General features: G+C 37.2%; 4 protein-coding genes, 1 long non-coding RNA gene and 1 pseudogene across 32 annotated transcripts; 5 read left to right on the forward strand and 1 right to left on the reverse strand.

Moving 5' to 3' along the window:
• Nucleotides 1–39: 39 nt before the first annotated feature.
• On the forward strand, nt 40–2533 carry LOC104703085 (pentatricopeptide repeat-containing protein At2g25580 pseudogene; annotated as a pseudogene). The gene is made up of 2 exons (XR_015562522.1): nt 40–2022; nt 2204–2533. The product of XR_015562522.1 is annotated as a pentatricopeptide repeat-containing protein At2g25580 pseudogene (transcript).
• Nucleotides 2534–3168: 635 nt separating this feature from the next.
• On the forward strand, nt 3169–5875 carry LOC104703086 (uncharacterized). 23 transcript variants are annotated; one of them, XR_015562536.1, is made up of 8 exons: nt 3169–3324; nt 3482–3894; nt 3986–4309; nt 4437–4718; nt 4785–4886; nt 5196–5274; nt 5363–5460; nt 5578–5875. XR_015562536.1 is itself a non-coding variant. In XM_010419024.3 (4 exons), the coding sequence occupies exons 2-4, from the start codon at nt 3493–3495 to the stop codon at nt 4865–4867; spliced, it is 1218 nt and encodes a 405-aa protein (XP_010417326.2). In that variant the 5' UTR covers nt 3169–3324; nt 3482–3492; the 3' UTR covers nt 4868–5021. The 23 variants fall into 23 exon arrangements, 1 of the variants encoding a protein (XP_010417326.2); XR_015562534.1 differs by having other exon boundaries at nt 4785–4882; XR_015562535.1 differs by having other exon boundaries at nt 4785–4882; nt 5363–5456.
• A 245-nt stretch (nt 5876–6120) lies between these two features.
• Nucleotides 6121–7003, forward strand: LOC147941863 (uncharacterized). The gene is made up of 2 exons (XR_015562544.1): nt 6121–6392; nt 6610–7003. It is a non-coding gene; the product is annotated as an uncharacterized LOC147941863 (long non-coding RNA).
• A 1861-nt stretch (nt 7004–8864) lies between these two features.
• LOC104708830 (potassium channel AKT6) lies at nt 8865–13279 on the forward strand. 2 transcript variants are annotated; one of them, XM_010425457.3, is made up of 12 exons: nt 8865–9367; nt 9513–9878; nt 10071–10128; nt 10221–10538; nt 10680–10925; nt 11003–11101; nt 11226–11258; nt 11342–11527; nt 11635–11829; nt 11936–12011; nt 12117–12695; nt 12877–13279. In XM_010425457.3, exons 1-12 carry the CDS (start codon nt 9138–9140, stop codon nt 13152–13154), a joined length of 2664 nt encoding a protein of 887 aa, XP_010423759.2. In that variant the 5' UTR covers nt 8865–9137; the 3' UTR covers nt 13155–13279. The 2 variants fall into 2 exon arrangements, with proteins under 2 accessions (XP_010423759.2, XP_087315826.1); XM_087459700.1 differs by having other exon boundaries at nt 8931–9367; nt 11226–11262; nt 11346–11527.
• A 102-nt stretch (nt 13280–13381) lies between these two features.
• Nucleotides 13382–15093, forward strand: LOC104703089 (uncharacterized). 4 transcript variants are annotated; one of them, XM_087459701.1, is made up of 7 exons: nt 13382–13793; nt 13959–14001; nt 14108–14200; nt 14291–14353; nt 14448–14543; nt 14629–14706; nt 14816–15093. In XM_087459701.1, exons 1-7 carry the CDS (start codon nt 13399–13401, stop codon nt 14900–14902), a joined length of 855 nt encoding a protein of 284 aa, XP_087315827.1. In that variant the 5' UTR covers nt 13382–13398; the 3' UTR covers nt 14903–15093. The 4 variants fall into 4 exon arrangements, with proteins under 4 accessions (XP_087315827.1, XP_087315829.1, XP_087315830.1 ...); XM_087459703.1 differs by having other exon boundaries at nt 13414–13793; nt 14513–14543; XM_087459704.1 differs by having other exon boundaries at nt 13522–13793; nt 14108–14188; nt 14513–14543.
• A 201-nt stretch (nt 15094–15294) lies between these two features.
• Nucleotides 15295–16636, reverse strand: LOC104703090 (V-type proton ATPase subunit c''2). Its single transcript, XM_010419030.3, has 4 exons — nt 16427–16636; nt 16222–16299; nt 15832–16002; nt 15295–15740 (listed from the first exon to the last, which is right to left on the reverse strand). The coding sequence occupies exons 1-4, from the start codon at nt 16546–16548 to the stop codon at nt 15575–15577; spliced, it is 537 nt and encodes a 178-aa protein (XP_010417332.1). The 5' UTR covers nt 16549–16636; the 3' UTR covers nt 15295–15574.
• Between the last annotated feature and the right edge of the window lie 1079 nt (nt 16637–17715).

The following is a 17715-nucleotide window of genomic DNA, read 5'->3' on the forward strand; positions in this document are numbered from 1 at the left end:
CAATTTACAACTCTACCCTCGAGCGTCGATGCTATCGGATTTTCGTTTGAAGTTCATCGCCGTCAAACCAAACTCACGCCGAACCCCAAGCTTCCGACCAAACTGAGATTAAACTATTATCACTTCTCTTCTCTTGTGATGTATAAGAAGATAGCATTGTTTACCAGAACGAATCATGTTCTCTCCTTACCCAACGAGAAAAGGATCCATCAAGTTATGAGGAATCTCTCCACAGCTGTTGAAAGGTTAGATTTTGGAAACTCTAATGAATACCAGGTAGAGGATTCGTCACATATGATGAACCCTAGAGAAGGGTTTAATGGGAGCAGTGGAAATGGGCAAAGCCAGAACCCAACTTGGAGCTATGGGAAAGTTAGTGAAACTCAGAGTTTGGGTTCAAATCATGAGCAGCCGTGGAAGCAGAGTCCTGGTATGTCTAATAATTCGCAGGTCCAATCTCATTGTCAAGGCAGTTGGTATGGGACAAACTCTGATTATCAGAGTACTAGTGTAGGATCGTCTTGGCATTCTGGTAAGACTGTTGATCGCGACGTATCTGATATGATTAGGGAATTTGAAGATTTTTGCAAACAAGAGAATCCAAGAATGGCCTTAACTACTATGGAAAAATTGGAGCTTAAGGGTTATGTTATGGATTTACGTGAACTTATATGGTTATCTCAGCTATTTGGGGAAGAAAACGCTTTTCAAGAAGATAGTATTTTGCAAGAAGCCAAGGTTTCTGTTCAGGGGAAGATCAGAGCTAAAGTTTACAATTCAGCTGCGGATGATTTGAAGCATTATACTGATTGGGCGATTAATGAACTTGATAAAATTTGCGACCAAGGTAAGGTGAAAAAGGCCTTGTGTACAATAGATACATTGGCAAGTCTGAATCATGTTGTGGATTTGACTAGACTTTTACGGTTAGCAAAGGTGTGTGGGGAAGCAGAGGCTTTAGAAGAAGGCAAGGCTGTTCATGGGAAGATTATTGCTTTGGCTAGCCATTTAGATGTTAGTAGTTACCATGTACTGTTAGAAATGTACTCCAACTGTGGGTTGGTGAATGAAGCTGTGAGTGTTTTTGAGAATATGCCTGAGAGGAATTTGGAGACTTGGTACATTACAATAAGATGTTTTGCAAAGAATGGTCGAGGAGAAGAGGCTATTGATCTGTTTAGCCGCTTCAAAAAAGAAGGAAACAAACCCACTGCTCAACTATTTAGAGGAGTTTTCTATTCATGTGGTATGCTAGGTGATGTTGATGAGGGACTGTTGCACTTTGAGTCAATGTCCAAAGACTACGGCATCGTCCCCTCCATTGAAGACTATGTTAGCCTCGTTGAGATGTATGCGTTACCCGGATTTTTAGAGGAGGCTGTAGAATTTGTAGAGAAAATGCCGATGGAGCCAAACGTTGATGTGTGGGAAACATTGATGAATCTTTCTCGAGTGCATGGGAATTTAGAACTTGGAGACCAGTGTGCTGAGTTTGTTGAATTGTTAGATCCTACACGGTTGAATAAACAGTCTCGGGAAGGATTTCTACCGGTCAAGGCATCAGATGTTGAGAAAGAGAGACTAAAGAAAAAGTCGGGAGTTCATGCCCTTCCCGGACTCACAAATAGGACGAATGAATTTAAGGCAGGGGATACCAATCTTCCTGAGAATGATGAACTGTTGGAGCTATTGAGAAATTTAAAGATGCATATGATAGAGGTGGGCTATGTCGCTGATACGAAACCTGCTTTGCATGATATTGACCAAGAGAGTAAAGAAACAGCACTTCTTGGTCATAGCGAGAGAATAGCTTTTGCTCGTGCTGTTCTCAGCACCGCACCCCGCAAACAAATTACTATTTTGAAAAACCTTCGTGTGTGTGTTGATTGTCATAACGCATTGAAGGTTATGGCAGATGTAGTTGGTAGAGAAGTGATCATGCGAGATGCAAAGAGATTCCACCATCTTAAAAACGGGGCTTGCAGCTGTAATGACTATTGGTGATTTAACGACAAAACTGAGGTGTGTTCTATAGAATATGCGTTGCAAAGTTTTTTTGGCTCTTATTACTCGTAAATCATCATTTTAGTTTCGTGAGCAGCAAATTTGTGTTTTCTGTCCGAGTCCGATACCTTAGAACACACAAGACTCATTATGTATGTTGGAAACTCAGACTCATTATGTCTGTTGGAAACTTGGGCAGTGTTGGAAATTTTGGCAGGATGGAAAAACATAAAGCAACAGAATCACAGAGACAAACTGAAATCATAAGCAGCGACTTTGCTATCACGTCATTTTTTCAGGCAGTTCATCGTGGAGCTGCCATATGTTGTCACAGATGATAGATCAATCTTATTCTCTTGTCCCTTTGATGCAGTTTTTCTGTGTCCAGGTTATGCTAAAATATATCATGATTCATGAATGCTATGTAATATGTATTGTTGATCTCCTGTTGTGGGTAACTTGATATTTGTAAACTTAGCACCATCCATATCTTTATATAAAATTAGCACTGTTAGTCCCTCATATAAAATAATTAATTCTTTCAGTGTTAAATCTGATATATACAATATACTAAATAAAAGTTAATTTTATTTAAAAAACTAAGATTAAATATTGGTAGATTCTCAAAAATAGCACCAAAATAATTTTTTTTTCCAAACTTAGTACAACACCACTAAAATTTTAAAAATAACACTGTTTAATCTTTCAAAATTAAATCATAAATTCAAAATACTAAATCATATCCCTCAAAACTATACCCTAAATATGAAATTAAGAACTCGAATCTAAAAGAAATTCTAAAAGTTAATTTTAAATATTTTAATGTATAAAATAGTGCTATTTTTGGAAATTTATGGAATGTGTGCTATAATTGTCCATAAAACTTATTTTAGTACTATTTTAGAGTATTTCTCTTAACTATTTGCATTGCTTATAAAATATATTTTAAAATATAAAATATATCTAAACAATACAGGTTATTTATTGGAACCTTATTAAAACCTAAAAAATTGCAAATGTTATCTTACATTTAATATATAGTATATATACAACTAAAAGAAAGTTAAAAAGTTAAATCTGAGATTTCTAAACAATACGGGTTTTGTTTTATTTTATGAATTTTACCAAATTTATAAAATTTATATGTTTTCATCCAAATAAAATACCGAAAACCAAAAATAATTTTGCTAGCCTCTGTGACGCCAAGTTGAAGCCCTAATTCCCCAATTCCTCTTCCGTTAGTTCGTTCACAAAACCCCTAAAAATACAGAGGACATAATTCTCAAAATCTTAGCAGTGATCATCAAACTTGCTTACAAGGTATGTTCTAATCCAATTCTTCTTCTTCTTCTTCTTCTACACCCCTTGATCGATACTTTTTAGTTGCTTTATTGGTTTTTTAATTTTTTTACACCGTACCCTTCTTCTTCTTCTTCTTCTCAGATTCTAAAGTATGTTTGGTTTTTTTTGTGTGCAGGAATAAAGATCATGAGATTCAGAAAAGGAAGTAGAATTGAGGTGTATAGCCACAAAGAGGCACCGTATGGTGCGTGGCGATCAGCGGAGATTATATCGGGTAATGGTCATACTTATGGTATTAGATATTACTCTTTCGAACTTTCCAACAATGAGGCTGTTGAGGAGAGAGTTCCAAGGAAGATGATCAGGCCGTGTCCACCTCAAATAGATGTAGATAGATGGGAAGCTGGTGATTTGGTTGAGGTTCTTGATAACAATATTTCCTGGAAAGCTGCTACGGTTCTGAAGGAGTTGTCTGGAAGATATTATGCGGTTCGGTTGCTTGATGCCGCGGTCGAACTCACAGTTCACAAAGTGAACCTCAGGGCTCGGCAATCTTGGCAAGATGAAAGATGGGTTGTGGTTGGAAAGGTAAGTCTTTAACTTAACTTATGTTATTTTGTATCCTTTGATGTTAATGGAGTTACACGATTACTAACTGTCTTATTAATAATCTTTTCAGGTATCTTGTTCTCTCAAGTCCTCTACGCTGACTGGATCAGATGTAGACCAGAATCTGAAGCCGCTTTTGAACAGTGTGGTGCCTCAGGAGACTAGTATTGCTTCTTTGAGAATGTTGAAGAGATCGTCACCCTGTGATTGGTCTGAGTCTGCTGAATCATGTACCAGAAGTCCTAAGAAGGTAAGAGCATTGGAGGAAGAGAGATATCAGCACTGGTTTGCTTCTTCTTCAGCGGAGAAGGCTGCTTCTGAACGTATGGGTGGTAAATTGAATGTGCAAGCTTCGTTTAACAAGAAGATAACTGGTTTCCGACAAATGGTCAGGGTAAGATCAAAAAGATTTAGTGAATGTGTTGGTACTGGAAATGGTTGTTATGATACTGATGCATGCTCGGTTGGTAGTTGTAGCCCTATTAGTTATGATGAGAATGACATACCAACTTGTTTTCTAGATGGTCCTAGTCAAGGTGCCGACTCTTTTAGTAGTGATGCAGAATCTTCAGAAGAAGCATTTGGGCTCAGAGAGGAAGCTAGTTGGAAACATTCATTAGCAAGTGGTGGAGCAGTGAGATCCTCTAGGCCTGAACTATACACTTACTGCAGAACACTGGGGAAACTATTTGCTTCCGGCCCCCTAAATTGGGATCAGGAAGCATCACTAACCGATCTCCGACTTTCTCTTAATATATCAGTTGATGAACATCTGATGGAGCTAAGACATCTAAAGTCGGCTGGTACTTATAGTTAATTTTGTTAGTATAAAATCTTCTCTTTTTGATCCTTGACAGTCTTATGTACAGGTGTTGGACATACTTCCCTGCAATGTGGAATCAACTGTTATATGTTGTTCTTTTTTCAGAGGATTCTTATAATGATTGTATAGACAGCAGAAGGGAAAGTATGTACGGAAACTCTGACCTTAATGAAAATTTCCAATCCTCAATTGTGTTTTTTTTCTTCTTATAGTCAGGCCAATTCCTTTGTTGTAATTTCTGGATAATTATATTTAAAGAAAAGTTATAGTATCCAAGCTTTAAGTTGAGTTATATTTTGGAGGATTCCGTTGTTCTGAAGCTGTCTTTTATTCATATATATGTAGTTATCTTTTACTGATATGTAGATACCTCAGTTTCTTGTGCTTAAGCTTCTTGATGAGATGAGTTACTTGTATATTCAGTGGTGGATTATTGAACTTCCCCTACATTTTTCAGGAACAGCTTAGCAATATCAGGTGCCTGCAGATATGATTGCTTCTAGAGATCTCTTACTCTGATGCTTGGGGTTTGAATGGTGTAAAACACAATGCCCCTTCTTTCTCAAATACATAACTGGAATTTTGCTAGGTGTTTTTTGGCTAGACATAATTGATTTGTTTCAGGTTTTCTTGGGCTAGCTACGTGCACAGGCTTTGGACTGGTCCTAGCCTAATTAGAATCATCTACAGTTTGGTTGAATAAGTTTGTGAAAGATTGGTAGGTAGGTATTAAGTGCACTAAATAGAGAGTTCATCTTCATGATAACATATGCCCTGTCTATACCTGAGAGAGTATTGAGTTGTGCCAAATATTTTGATAGTAGTCTTTGCTCTTTCAGGTTGTGACATTTCAACCTGACTTACAGAGGTGCGGGGGTTCATATGTTAACATAAATCAAATTTATCCAGCTACTAATTCCTCTAATTGGGCTGTGGCATACTCACTTGTTTGTCAAGTGTAACTTCACTCTTCAGCTTAAAGAAATTGAGAAGAGGAAGAGGAAGAGGAAGAAGACAGAAGAAGAATCCTTGTGAAGATGTATCATTCACTTTTTAGTTTTTATACCTGTCATAGACTCATATGTAATGATGTTCGTATGCCTTGACTACTTTTTATATAATATCTGTTTTGTACTAGCTTACTCTAATACCCCATTTTTAATACTAACAATAAATAGTATTTGTGATTCTCTAATAACTCAATTTTATGGTTGCTACAAAACTTATAAACAACATTATCGAAGTCACAACTAAATAATGTCTGACTTATTTTCAACGGCTGACCACTCAAATTAATAGGGTACAAATAGTGCACTCGATAAACCAAAATTACAAGTACTATCTTTGTGACTATATATAATTATATAGGTCCGCAACTATATAAATAGAATACGTATGCAAAGAAGGTTTGGGTTTTCTTCTCTCTCTGCGATTTTTGAGAGAGGGAGAAATTTTCCGATCTTCTTTTTGTTCGCCGGTTGGTATGTCCCAGCTTTGTTTCCCGGCTATCGGGTTCGCTTCTGGCATCTCCGGTTTCTTCAACGGAGTTGGCCGGCTCTTTCTCCGGCAACGGTGGCTACTTTAGCGCCGGTTTGGCTGACGCTTTCTCCAGCAGCGGTGGCTACTTTAGCATCGCTTGGCCGACTTTTCTTTAGTAGATCCGCTGCCTTCTCTCAGTGGTGTTTGGTTTTAATTTTTTTGTTGACTCAATTGATTCGGTTAATCTTCGGATCCGATTTTGAGATTTTCTATCATTCATTTGGTTTGATTTGAAGTAATTGATGATGATGCATGTGTCTATGCCGAAGTTTGATGGGTAGATGGAGTTTGTTTGGTTTACAGGCTTATGATGTAGATCTTCTTTTTTGAAGATTGGAAAGCTCTTTACTGAAGACGAAGATGATGAATCTCTGCTTTGGAGTTATTTTCTCAGCAAAATTGGAATTCGCTGTAACTTTCTAGGTGTAGATCGAGATTCTGGTATAACTTTCCGGCGATTTTGACCGGAATCAAAGTTTTCCGGTGTTACTTCCGTCTGCCGGTGACCGGAGACTCCATTTCTTCGACTTCCCACGTGTCAACCATCATGTCTCTCTTTTGCCATGTGGTTTGTGTTCCATCTAATCTCTTCAGTCTCAAGGAAGAAATTACGATTGGGCCGTGGGATTTTGTTTTAGTTGGTTTGTTTTGTATATTTGGTTATTTTGGCTTGTAATATTGGCATGTTTACTAGGCTTAATCAATAAAGACACTCTAATGAAAAAATATATATATATAGGTCCGCAAAATATGTTTCTTAGGTAAAAGGTTCGAATCCCACAGCGTGATAAACAGTGAATTTTTGTGGAAATTGGGCTTATGGGCCTTTTTTTTGCTTGGAAGAATTAGGTTGTTAAAGAATTAGGATGTTAAAGAATTAGGTTGCTAAAGATATATGCTACATTTATTATAGATATAAGCTAGGTTGTTAAAGAATTAAAGATCTGATAGGATCGATGATAGCGAAAGTGATGAGATGAGATGAGATGTGAGAGGTGTAGCCTGTGAATATGGGGTTAGGTATATTGATCCACATAATCACAAGACATACACAAAGATCACATAGACATATAATAGTCAAATAATTTGCTTTCAATTAATCTATTAAAGCATTTAGCATCAAACAACAATCAAAGCATGACTGAAAAGTGAATAAACATATGATAAGCATATGTCTCCATCTATGGCTCATCAGCCGTTACCAAGCCGTAGCCTGGTCAAAACACAATATGCATGACGATGGGGTGCCTTAGGAAGATTTTAATGTTTCGTTTAAGACTCTCTGTCCTTAAGTTTATGATTTCAATTGGACTTCAGTTATTTCAGCTAAGAGTTTTAAAACGCATGTATTGTTGTTGACATCGTTGCTTTCAAATACCTTATAAGTATCCATTAAATAAAACTCTGAGATTTTTCTATGTGGTATTTTGGACACGGATTGGGTGGGGTGTCACATTAGCACTCAAATAGCAATAACATTAGCAGATACAGCAAATCACGATGAGACAAATATTGCACTTTGTGAATGGGGACATTGTATGCTATAAATATCAACTTCACTTTAAAACAAGGCAACCCGGTAATGGATCTTAGATGTGTAATGTGTTAAATTTGGGTTTATCCGTGGCTTTCAAAGAAAAACAATTGGCAATTAAATCAAGGACCACATGTGGGATATTAACACGCAACCGATCTCATTTGGATCGATAATAAACCCTTTCTTGGGTCCTATTACTTAGGTTAATAAGAGGCATGTTTGTATCCAATTTTCTAGGTCCATCAAAACTTAAACATTGGATTCTATACCATGCTAAAATTTGGGTTTATCTTGAGTTTCCAAATAAAAACCAATTGGCAATAGTATATTGGCATTTGGCTCTAACCTTTTATATATTAATGATAATCTTTTCAAATTTCAGATGTGAGACTTGGATTGTATCCCAACATAATGTGTGTGTACACAATGGTTGTTGAAAATTCTGATGCTTTCCATTTACACATATAAACTATGGAGGTTGATGGATTTTCTACACAAAAGGAACCAGTGAACACTATATATGCAAATCACTGGCGAAATCATGTAAGCTCAATATTTGGGGGTAAAGCATTGTCCTCGTGCAGGTGATATAGAAAGAAAAAAAATTGATGACGGATTTCAACTCAACACATTTTAGCTGAAACGTGTCATAATGGCCGTAAAGAGAGGTTATGTTGTGCCACCTTCCATGTAACAATTTAGTGAGACTTTACATAAATGGTGGTAAAGAGAGGTAATATATATGGATTATGGAGTGAACATTACAAAACTTAATTATTTTTATTTTAGTTTAAGATAGTTTAAAACCTAAGTGAATATAACTTTAAGTTTGCAATTTTTTAAACTTTTTTCTTTTTTTAAAAAAAAAATAAAAATTTCACAACTTTATACAAATAATTTAGTTTTTTTTTACAGAGAAAAAACCGAATATAACATTTAACATTTCTTCTGTGTCAATCTTAGATTACCAAAACCTATAGATAATAAGTAACAATATTCTGTTGCCTAGAACAAAATGGTAATAAATATGTTAATTTTGAATTTTTCTACGATCATTTTTAGACCAGTTAACCTAAATTTACTTGCTATTTTTATGGCTAAAGAAGAGAAAAAAGGGGGGGGGGGGGGGGGGGGGGAAAAACAGTTCCGTGTTGAGAGCCCACAAGAAAACAAAAAGATAGAAGCAAACGTAACCAAAAAATAATAAATAAGATATAAGAAGAAAATAAGAAACCGGCGATTTCGGAGGAGGAGATCGCAAACCTTGCGTGTGTCTCCGCAAGGGATTTTGGAAGAAGAAGAAGAGATCGAAAGATCTAAAGAATGGAGAAGAAGAAGGTATGGTTTTGGGGTGTGAAGGACGACGAAGAAGATGGAGGAGGAAGAGCCAAGGACGCAGAGGATGAAGTAGCTGACCATTTGTCTCGAGATGGAACCATGAGTCAGTATAGCCTTAGCAAAGGCCTTCTTCCTCCTCTGGGAGCCAGCGCTCGTTCCTCTCGTGATGTCATCCTCCGTCGCTTCATCGTCTCTCCCTTCGATCCTCGTTACAGGTCCGCTTTTTACAAAAAAAAAAAAAACTAGGGTTTCTAATTCTATCTGATGCATATTGCTAAAGATTTTGCACTTATATAATAATGTTGGAAAATTCTGAATATTATGCATTGCTAAATCTGTAAACTATGTTTTTTTTTTTAGAGCGTGGGAGACGTTTTTGGTGTTTTTGGTGCTCTACACAGCTTGGGCGTCGCCTTTTGAATTTGGGTTTCTGCAAAAGCCAAGAGCACCTCTCAGTATTCTCGATAACATTGTCAACGGGTTTTTCGCTGTTGATATTATCTTGACGTTCTTTGTTGCCTTTTTAGACAAGGTAACTTATCTCCTTATCGATGATCCAAAGAAGATAGCTTGGAGATATACGTCGACTTGGCTTGCTTTTGATGTGGTTTCCACATTTCCTTACGAAAGTTTCGGGAGTTTGCTTCATGAGAGTATTCAGGGATATGGGATTTTTAGTATGCTTCGTCTATGGCGTCTTCGGAGGGTCAGTAATTGTTTTGCCAGGTGAGTTTGTACTAGTGTTATAAGTATATATCATCTATGGCTTTCGCCGGTTTAAGCTCGATCGCTCTTATTCCAGCTAAAACGTTTGAGTTGCAGCTGATATACGTAGATGAATTATTGTGTACTTCAGTTTCTTGAATGTATTATTCTCTATATATGGTGAGTGTGACATTGAACTCTTCTTTTTTTCAGGTTAGAGAAAGATAGGAAATACAGCTACTTTTGGGTTCGCTGCACGAAGCTTCTCCTTGTTAGTAGCGGCTATATATGTCTACTTGTTTTCACACTGACCATTTTTTTAGTTGTCAATTTACAGTATTGATTGGGTGGTAATGCATGCAGGTTACTCTATTTGTGATTCATTGTGGTGCTTGCTTCCTTTATTCCATTGCTTCACATTATCCAGACCCTTCCAAGACATTTATAGCATTAACAGATGAAAACTGGAAACAGTCTCCTATTGCGGTGCGGTATAACACGGCAATGTATTGGTCTATAACTACTTTCTCCACAACAGGTTATGGTGATATACATGGTGTTAACTCAAGAGAGATGACTTTCATTATTTGCTACATGGTTTTTAATCTTGGATTATCAGCATATATAATTGGTAATATGACCAACTTGGTGGTTCACGTAACTGGCCGCACCAGAAAATTTGTAAGTTCAAGTTACTGGTACAATTATTTCCTATAATTTCACATCTCATAAGGAATAATCAGATACTTTTGTCAAAGAAACAAAAGAGATGTTAAATGCATTTTTCATAAGAGTCTTATGCATCATTTTGGATTATTTCAGAGAGATACCATCCAAGCGGCCTCGGGGTTTGGTCAGAGGAACAATCTGCCAGTGCGCTTGCAAGATCAGATGGTAGCTCATTTGTGTTTGAGGTACAGAACTGATTCAGAAGGATTACAGCAGCAAGAAATAATCGAATCCCTTCCCAAAGCTATTCGCTCCAGCATATCGCATTACCTGTTCTATGAAGTTGTTGACAAGATCTATTTGTTCCATGGAATCTCCAATGATCTTCTTTTCCAGTTGGTATGTTTCCCACATCCCGTGTGCTAAAATGTGGTTATTTTATTCACATCAAGTCGTAACTTATGGTAATTTTTTAGGTCACTGAAATGAAAGCAGAGTATTTTCCTCCCAAAGAAGATGTGATTTTGCAGAATGAAGCACCAACAGACTTCTACATATTGGTCACCGGAGCTGTTGTAAGTGTTTTGCGTAAATCAGTTGAACAGCTTTAATAGTCTTTCTAATTTTACGATATATGTATATATATATATATATGCGTCACATCTTGTATTATTTCTGACACATTCCTTTATCCTTCAGGACATAATTGCACGTGTGAATGGAGTGGAGCAGGCAAGTCTAGTTTTTAAAGTCTTTTAGAGATACGATTACGTTCTTATTTGGTGGTAATGTTTGTCTGTATGTGTTTTTTACAGGTAGTTAGTGAAGCACAGAGAGGAAGTGTATTTGGTGAAGTTGGGGTACTATGTTACAGACCGCAGCTGTTTACTGTTCGTACCAAGCGATTGAGTCAGTTGCTTCGTCTGAACCGTACAGTACTCTTAAATCTTGTTCAGGCAAATGTAGGAGATGGAGCAATAATCATGAATAATCTTCTTCAGGTATGTATGATCAATCCTCTTTTCCTTTCTGTTTGTAAAACTATTGTTGTTTCAAGATGTTGACACTCAAGTCCAGCTCCATAACAGATATATTCTGGTTGATGCAGCGTTTAAAAGACTCAGAAGATCCAGTGATGAAAGGAATTTTGGCTGATACAGAACACATGTTGGCTCAAGGGAAAATGGATTTACCTCTCAGCTTGTGTTTTGCTGCAGCCAGAGGAGATGATTTATTGCTGCATCAGTTACTAAGACGAGGCTCAAGCCCTAATGAAATGGATAAGGACGGGCGAACTGCGCTGGTATAAGCCCCAACCTTCCTCTGTATATACTATATACCATCATTTTCATTTAAATGCCAAAACAAAAATTGCTTTACTCTCTATGTTTCTTATCTGTATATCTCAGCATATAGCAGCATCAAAAGGAAGCCATTATTGCGTCGTTTTACTTCTTGAAAATGGAGCAGATCCTAACATTAGCGGTAAGTAGTAAAAAATGTCTCACTTGGTAAATTAGCTAGGATCATGTAGTTGGATTGAAAGACAACTAATTTATCGGTTGCTCGTATATATACATTTGTTTACAGATTCAGAAGGTAATGTACCCTTGTGGGAAGCAATCATAGGGAGACATAGCGGAATTGCTAAACTCCTTGCAGAGAACGGAGCAAAGTTAAGCTTAGACTCAGTGAGCTATTTCGCGTGCTTAGCCGTGGAAAGAAACAGCTTAGACATACTCAAAGACATCATCAAATACGGCGGCGATGTCACACTCCCTGACGGAAACGGAACCACAGCCTTACACAGAGCAGTCTCAGAAGAACACTTGGAGATTGTTAAGTTCTTACTAGACCAAGGTGCTGATTTGGACAGGCCGGATTCTTACGGGTGGACACCTCGTGGTCTTGCCGAGCATCAAGGGCATGAAGATATCAAAACCTTGTTTCATGATCATAGGCCCGTGGAGAAGAAACCGAAACCTGTCCCTGGAATACCTCAGGTTCCTGTGACAGGAAAGCCATTGATGAAGTATAGTAGTGAGCCTACAATGCATTCAGGAGAAATGCCTCTTGTCAGAGAAGGAGGTCAGGTTGTGGTTTCTCAGAGACGCAAACTTAATAACTTCAGAAACTCGCTCTTCGGATTCATTTCAGCTGCAAATACCGGTAAAACCCGCCTCACCTCTCCATTTGATCTCCTAATACTCGTTGCTTTCTCGTCAAGTAACCATAATTTTCAGAACTTTTCACACAACTAGAGCCATCTCTTGTTCTATTTCGACATGGTATCAAGGCATTTAGAAGAACTCAAAACTTGGTCTTGAGTGCGTTTATTTATTTTTAACAGCTGATGATGGAGGGGATCCTTCAAGAAGCCCAGCAGTTCCTATAGGAGGAGGAGGAGGAGGAAGTATGTTTTATCCGGCTAGAGTGACCATTAGTTCGCCGGAAAATAACTGTGGAAAAGTGATATTGTTGCCGAATTCAATGGAAGAGCTATTGGAAATTGGTGAGAAAGAGATGGGTTTCGTGCCAACTAAAGTACTTACAAGAGAAGGAGCTGAAATTGACGACATCACTCTTATTAGAGATGGTGATTTTCTCATTCTTTCAAGAGATCCTTGATTCACACGCAACTTTCTATCGTTTTAGTTCTATTTAAAACAAACAAGCAAAATGGCAATCTTAACGCAAACCATGGTCAAGCTGAATTTATAGTGGTGATATGATAGCATTATTCTAGCGTAAAATCGTACGTAATTAAGCCCCAATCAACTCCGCATTGAAACATCTTTTAGATTTTTTTTTTCTTTTGTAGAAATATTCTCTAACAACCTCACAATAATAATAAAGGAAAAAAGAAAAAAAAATGATTGGTGTTAAAAGAGTGCGACCGGTTGTGGTTCAACTTCTAACGAGTGTGACTAGTGGTGCAGAACTGCAGATAATATCTAAACCGGAATCAAATTCAAATCTAGCTCCGGTTAGCTTTTATTTTTTTAAACCTGTTTGCTGGTTTGATTCCGTGTCTATCTCTCGGCGTCGTTGTATCGGACGGGCGAAATTAAAATTGAAAGGCCAAGTCCGGCGAGAGCAAGATCATCAGAACCCGAGTCGAACGATGTCGTTTGGGTCTCTCGTCCTTCCATCTCCACCTTCATCCTTTTCTGCTAAGCTCAAGCCTTTCAATGGCTACGGAAGGCTCCATCGTCATCTCGTCCGAGCTTCTTCTTCTGATGTTCCCGATTTCCTCTCTGCTGATTGGTACACCTACCTTTAGTCTCCTTCTTAACTAAAATTTCGTCAATTTCAAGCTTACTTGGTTTTAGTTAGGAAAGAAACGATCAGATCCGAAGAAATTTGATTTTGCAAAGGCTATATAGCATTAGAGATCAATTCTATGTTTCTTCACTATATTTATGTTTACAGGTTGGAGAGCCGTAGGAAACGACCGTTTGGCCCGAGACTTGATGTAATGACTCTCTATTTACTGCATCAGCTTAGAAACATTACATTGCTTTGTCTCTACTGTTGTTGTGTATTGATCCCTCAGTTTTAGATTTTTTTTGGTGTAATAGTTTAGTGCTGAAGACGCTGTTCGACACCAGCTTGATGCATTGAAGTATAATGTCCATCCTCGTGATGATTATGGCATTGAGGTCATGTATCGGGTAAATCATGTTAACGTCCTTGATGCTTCTTCTGATTCTTATAACTTTTTGTGATGATTTTGACTATCTTTTTTTTTTTTGATATAACAGTTTGCTGGATTCGATCCATTCGAGAGATCCACCTATTTTGGTCCTTTCTTTGATCTTGGACAGGTTACTTTTTCATCATTTCTTTACACTGGTGGTCATATTGTTCCTTAGCTACTAGCTAAGGTTCTTATCCCCTGGTCTTTATTGGTTGGTTTAGTTTGAGAGGTTTAGGCGTATTTTTCATCACTCGTCTTACCGTGTGTTGCTTGGTCACAAGGACAGAAAAATCTTAAGCAGTTTGTTCGTGGAAGAGGTATCATCTCTTTTTTTTTTGAAGATGTTACTATCATCATAGAGATCCATTGTTGTCTCATGATACCCTCTTTTCCATTATACAGAATCGTTTCAAGCAGAGGATATGGATTCAGGGAAATCGACCTGAGGAAGAAGAGATATTTGAATTCACAATGTTCCAGGTTGGTTCCTTTGTTACTCAATAGACACCCTAAATATTCTGTGGATTTTTCATCTACAATGATGATGATGATGATGATTAGATATGAAATCATTTGTGTGTAATGGCAGCGGATAGGCGGTTCATGGGATGGTTATTGGTTGACGGAAAGCTTGCTTCATGACGGAGATGTATTTTCAGGAGGGTTGGCTTACTGATTCAAAAGCTGAGCTTCATCTCTTTTCTTGTGTTATCGATTTGTTCTGTCTGATTATATGCGTGGTAATGTGTGACACTGTCATGTAAGTTAATGTTAATCTTAAACACGATTAGAATTAGATGATGCTGTGTGTAGTAAACAAAACGAATGTAGTAGCTTCTTATGAATGCAAGTTGTATATTTATGAAATCCAGTTTTTTATTGATTGTTGCATATAGCGGTAATGGCTAATGGGATCTTTAAATGAACCCATACCATCTAGTGTATGTATCAATGATTGAAAAGGCAAAGGCCATGCTGTAAAGTAGGAAAAATGTACTGTTTCTTATGTATTTTTCTTTTCACATATGGACACTCAAACACACACAGGTTGAGTTTGAGAGCAGTAGAAGCCTGAAGAGTTTAAGTTCATTCAATGCTTAACATGAAAACATATACAAACTCATATCATTTGTCACAAAAGAACCAAAGAATACAAAACATGAAGAGGTTTCTCCAAGTGACTTATTATTCCCAAGTTCGAACAATACCAAAAATAGGGATTCAAAGAGAAACATGATTTTCTTCTACACAAGTGATATAACAGCCAAGAAGATAAACAAAGATGTGTAATTCTTCTAGGATTTGAAAGATAGATAGTAAAAGGTATAGAGTACAAGTCCATAAATACCTATTTTGTAGGCCATGTAGCTTGAGCTGACATAATGATCCCAACGATAACTCCAAATAACCCGAGAGCACTCCCAAAGATCTCAATCACAAGAATCTTAACAAAGAGCGTCGAGTTCTGAGCATCAGACAACGCACAACTGCTTCCAATGATTCCTACACACAACCTGCAACAAACAAAATCCCCATAAACAGTGAGATTTCCATGTTTTACAAAGGTTCAAAAGAGGACAGGAGAGGATAAGAGAAGATACAGACCCGCATACAAGGTTAGCAAATCCAACAATGATTCCAGAAGCAAAGATTGCATATCCAGCTCTAAGAGACTCAGCGTCATACATCTTCGATGATGGCACACTCTCCAACTTGGTTTGTAGTATGATAGCAACAATAACGCCGTATATAGCCACGGCTTCACAGAAAATTACACTGAAAGAGAATGAACAAACACTTGATCATTACATAGTTCAAGCATCTTCTAGGTCAGCCCCAAATATGTGATCTATCACATCATATAAAGCCAATTTCACGAATCCTAGCCTAGGTCAACCATTGTATGTTATATAATCTTATGGCATTTGCATCGGTTCACACGAATTTTACACAATAATATTTCCTGAAATTGAAATCGAATCGTGGGGCAAAAACCTGATGAGATTCTTGGAAGTGATACGAGGAGCTTCAATGGCGGCACCGATCAAACTACTTCCGGTAATGTAAATTCCCCTAAACCATAAAGAGAGCTTTCGTAAACACGATGCGTTCGTAAATCAATTTGGGAAGAGAAGAAGAAGAAGAAGAAGAAGAAGAAGAAGAAGAAGAAGAAGAAGAAGAAGAAGAAGAGGATATTTACCAGGCAGCACCGAGAACGGAGACGCCGATGGAGATGGCGATTCCGATGGCGGAGAAAGTGTACGGAGAGATTCTCACCAGAGCCGCCGCCCATGAACTCGCATGAATAGCCGCACCGGACATTTTTCGCTCTTTTATCTCTCTCTACGATATGATCTTATTCTCTCTCTCTCTCTTTCGGAGGAGGAGACAATAACAACAAAGCCTGCGATCTGAGATTGAGCAACTACATGTCAAGCGCGCGTGAGTTTACTTACCATCTTAAAGGCCTTGTAAGCCATTTCAATAGCCCATTTTCACTAAAAACTCATTTTCACTGTAGTATTTTTGTTTTATTATAATAAAATGTATAATGTATTTTTGTAATATATATATATATATATATATTAAATATGTCATAGGTTGAATAATAAATTGAGAAATTTATTAGGCTTTTACTTGCGATTGAATGTGTGTTTTCATTTTTCAATCATACAAAAATAATTTTTTTTTTGTCAACACAAAAATAATTTATAGCGAAAAAAATAGACAAATATTACTGTGATAATAAATATCAATGAGCTCCATCTTCATCTCAATATGTAATTTTTGCGATTGAATATATGTTTTCAATCGAACAAAGATAATTTATAGCAAAAAAAATAGACAAACATTATTGTGATAGTAAATATCAATGGGCTTCATCTTCATCTCAATACATCTTTTGTAACAATTTTTATAATATTTATGAGTTCAATTGGTAGCGACAAAATAGTGCAAAACAATGTTTTTTTTTTTTTTTTTTTTGATCAAAGTGCAAAACAATGTTTTTTGTTATCGTTTTTGTGATGGGTAACTGTCAAATCGGTTTACCTCATACCAAAACGGTATTGAGTTACCAATCAAACTGTATACGTCATGAAATTTAAGCAGTTTTCTAGAGGAGTAATTTACTAGTTGGTGGCACAAAGCCACAAATTGTTAACTTTTGTGTTTAGCTCTACGATTTCTATATCAAAATTATGATTTGATCTTTCTCTTCAGATCTTCAGGTTGCGATGTCGCAAACATTCTCATCACTCATCAGTAAACCGACTTTTCCAGTATCGAAGCACAAACTCTCAAAAGCCATTTTTCCTGCACCCTTTCTGATCAACCCAATTATTGGCGATGTGTATTGAGCCCTCTCCTTTCAGCCTAGTCAAAAATTTACTACGATTGAATCCGACTCTCTTATAATAGAGACTGCCGAGAAGGAAAAAAACTTGCGAGTTGCGACCACTCTATAATGAACAAAGAGAGTGGGATAAC

The sequence above is a fragment of the Camelina sativa genome, chromosome 7, assembly GCF_030686135.1.
Source record: "Camelina sativa cultivar CO46 ecotype springtype chromosome 7, ASM3068613v1".
Classification (NCBI taxonomy): Eukaryota; Viridiplantae; Streptophyta; class Magnoliopsida; order Brassicales; family Brassicaceae; genus Camelina; species Camelina sativa.

Coding starts and splice junctions, on each gene's coding strand:
- LOC104703086 (XM_010419024.3), top strand. CDS start 3,493: ATGAGATTCAGAAAAGGAAGTAGAATTGAGGTGTATAGCCACAAAGAG. Junction 3,895..3,985: donor GATGGGTTGTGGTTGGAAAG/GTAAGTCTTTAA, acceptor TAATCTTTTCAG/GTATCTTGTTCTCTCAAGTC. Junction 4,719..4,784: donor AAGACATCTAAAGTCGGCTG/GTACTTATAGTT, acceptor TCTTATGTACAG/GTGTTGGACATACTTCCCTG.
- LOC104708830 (XM_010425457.3), top strand. CDS start 9,138: ATGGAGAAGAAGAAGGTATGGTTTTGGGGTGTGAAGGACGACGAAGAA. Junction 11,528..11,634: donor TCATGAATAATCTTCTTCAG/GTATGTATGATC, acceptor TGGTTGATGCAG/CGTTTAAAAGACTCAGAAGA. Junction 11,830..11,935: donor AGGACGGGCGAACTGCGCTG/GTATAAGCCCCA, acceptor TGTATATCTCAG/CATATAGCAGCATCAAAAGG.
- LOC104703089 (XM_087459701.1), top strand. CDS start 13,399: ATGATTGGTGTTAAAAGAGTGCGACCGGTTGTGGTTCAACTTCTAACG. Junction 14,002..14,107: donor CGTTTGGCCCGAGACTTGAT/GTAATGACTCTC, acceptor TTGGTGTAATAG/TTTAGTGCTGAAGACGCTGT. Junction 14,544..14,628: donor GCAGTTTGTTCGTGGAAGAG/GTATCATCTCTT, acceptor TCCATTATACAG/AATCGTTTCAAGCAGAGGAT.
- LOC104703090 (XM_010419030.3), bottom strand. CDS start 16,548: ATGTCCGGTGCGGCTATTCATGCGAGTTCATGGGCGGCGGCTCTGGTG. Junction 16,003..16,221: donor ACTTCCAAGAATCTCATCAG/GTTTTTGCCCCA, acceptor ATTCTCTTTCAG/TGTAATTTTCTGTGAAGCCG. Junction 15,741..15,831: donor TTTGCTAACCTTGTATGCGG/GTCTGTATCTTC, acceptor TGTTTGTTGCAG/GTTGTGTGTAGGAATCATTG.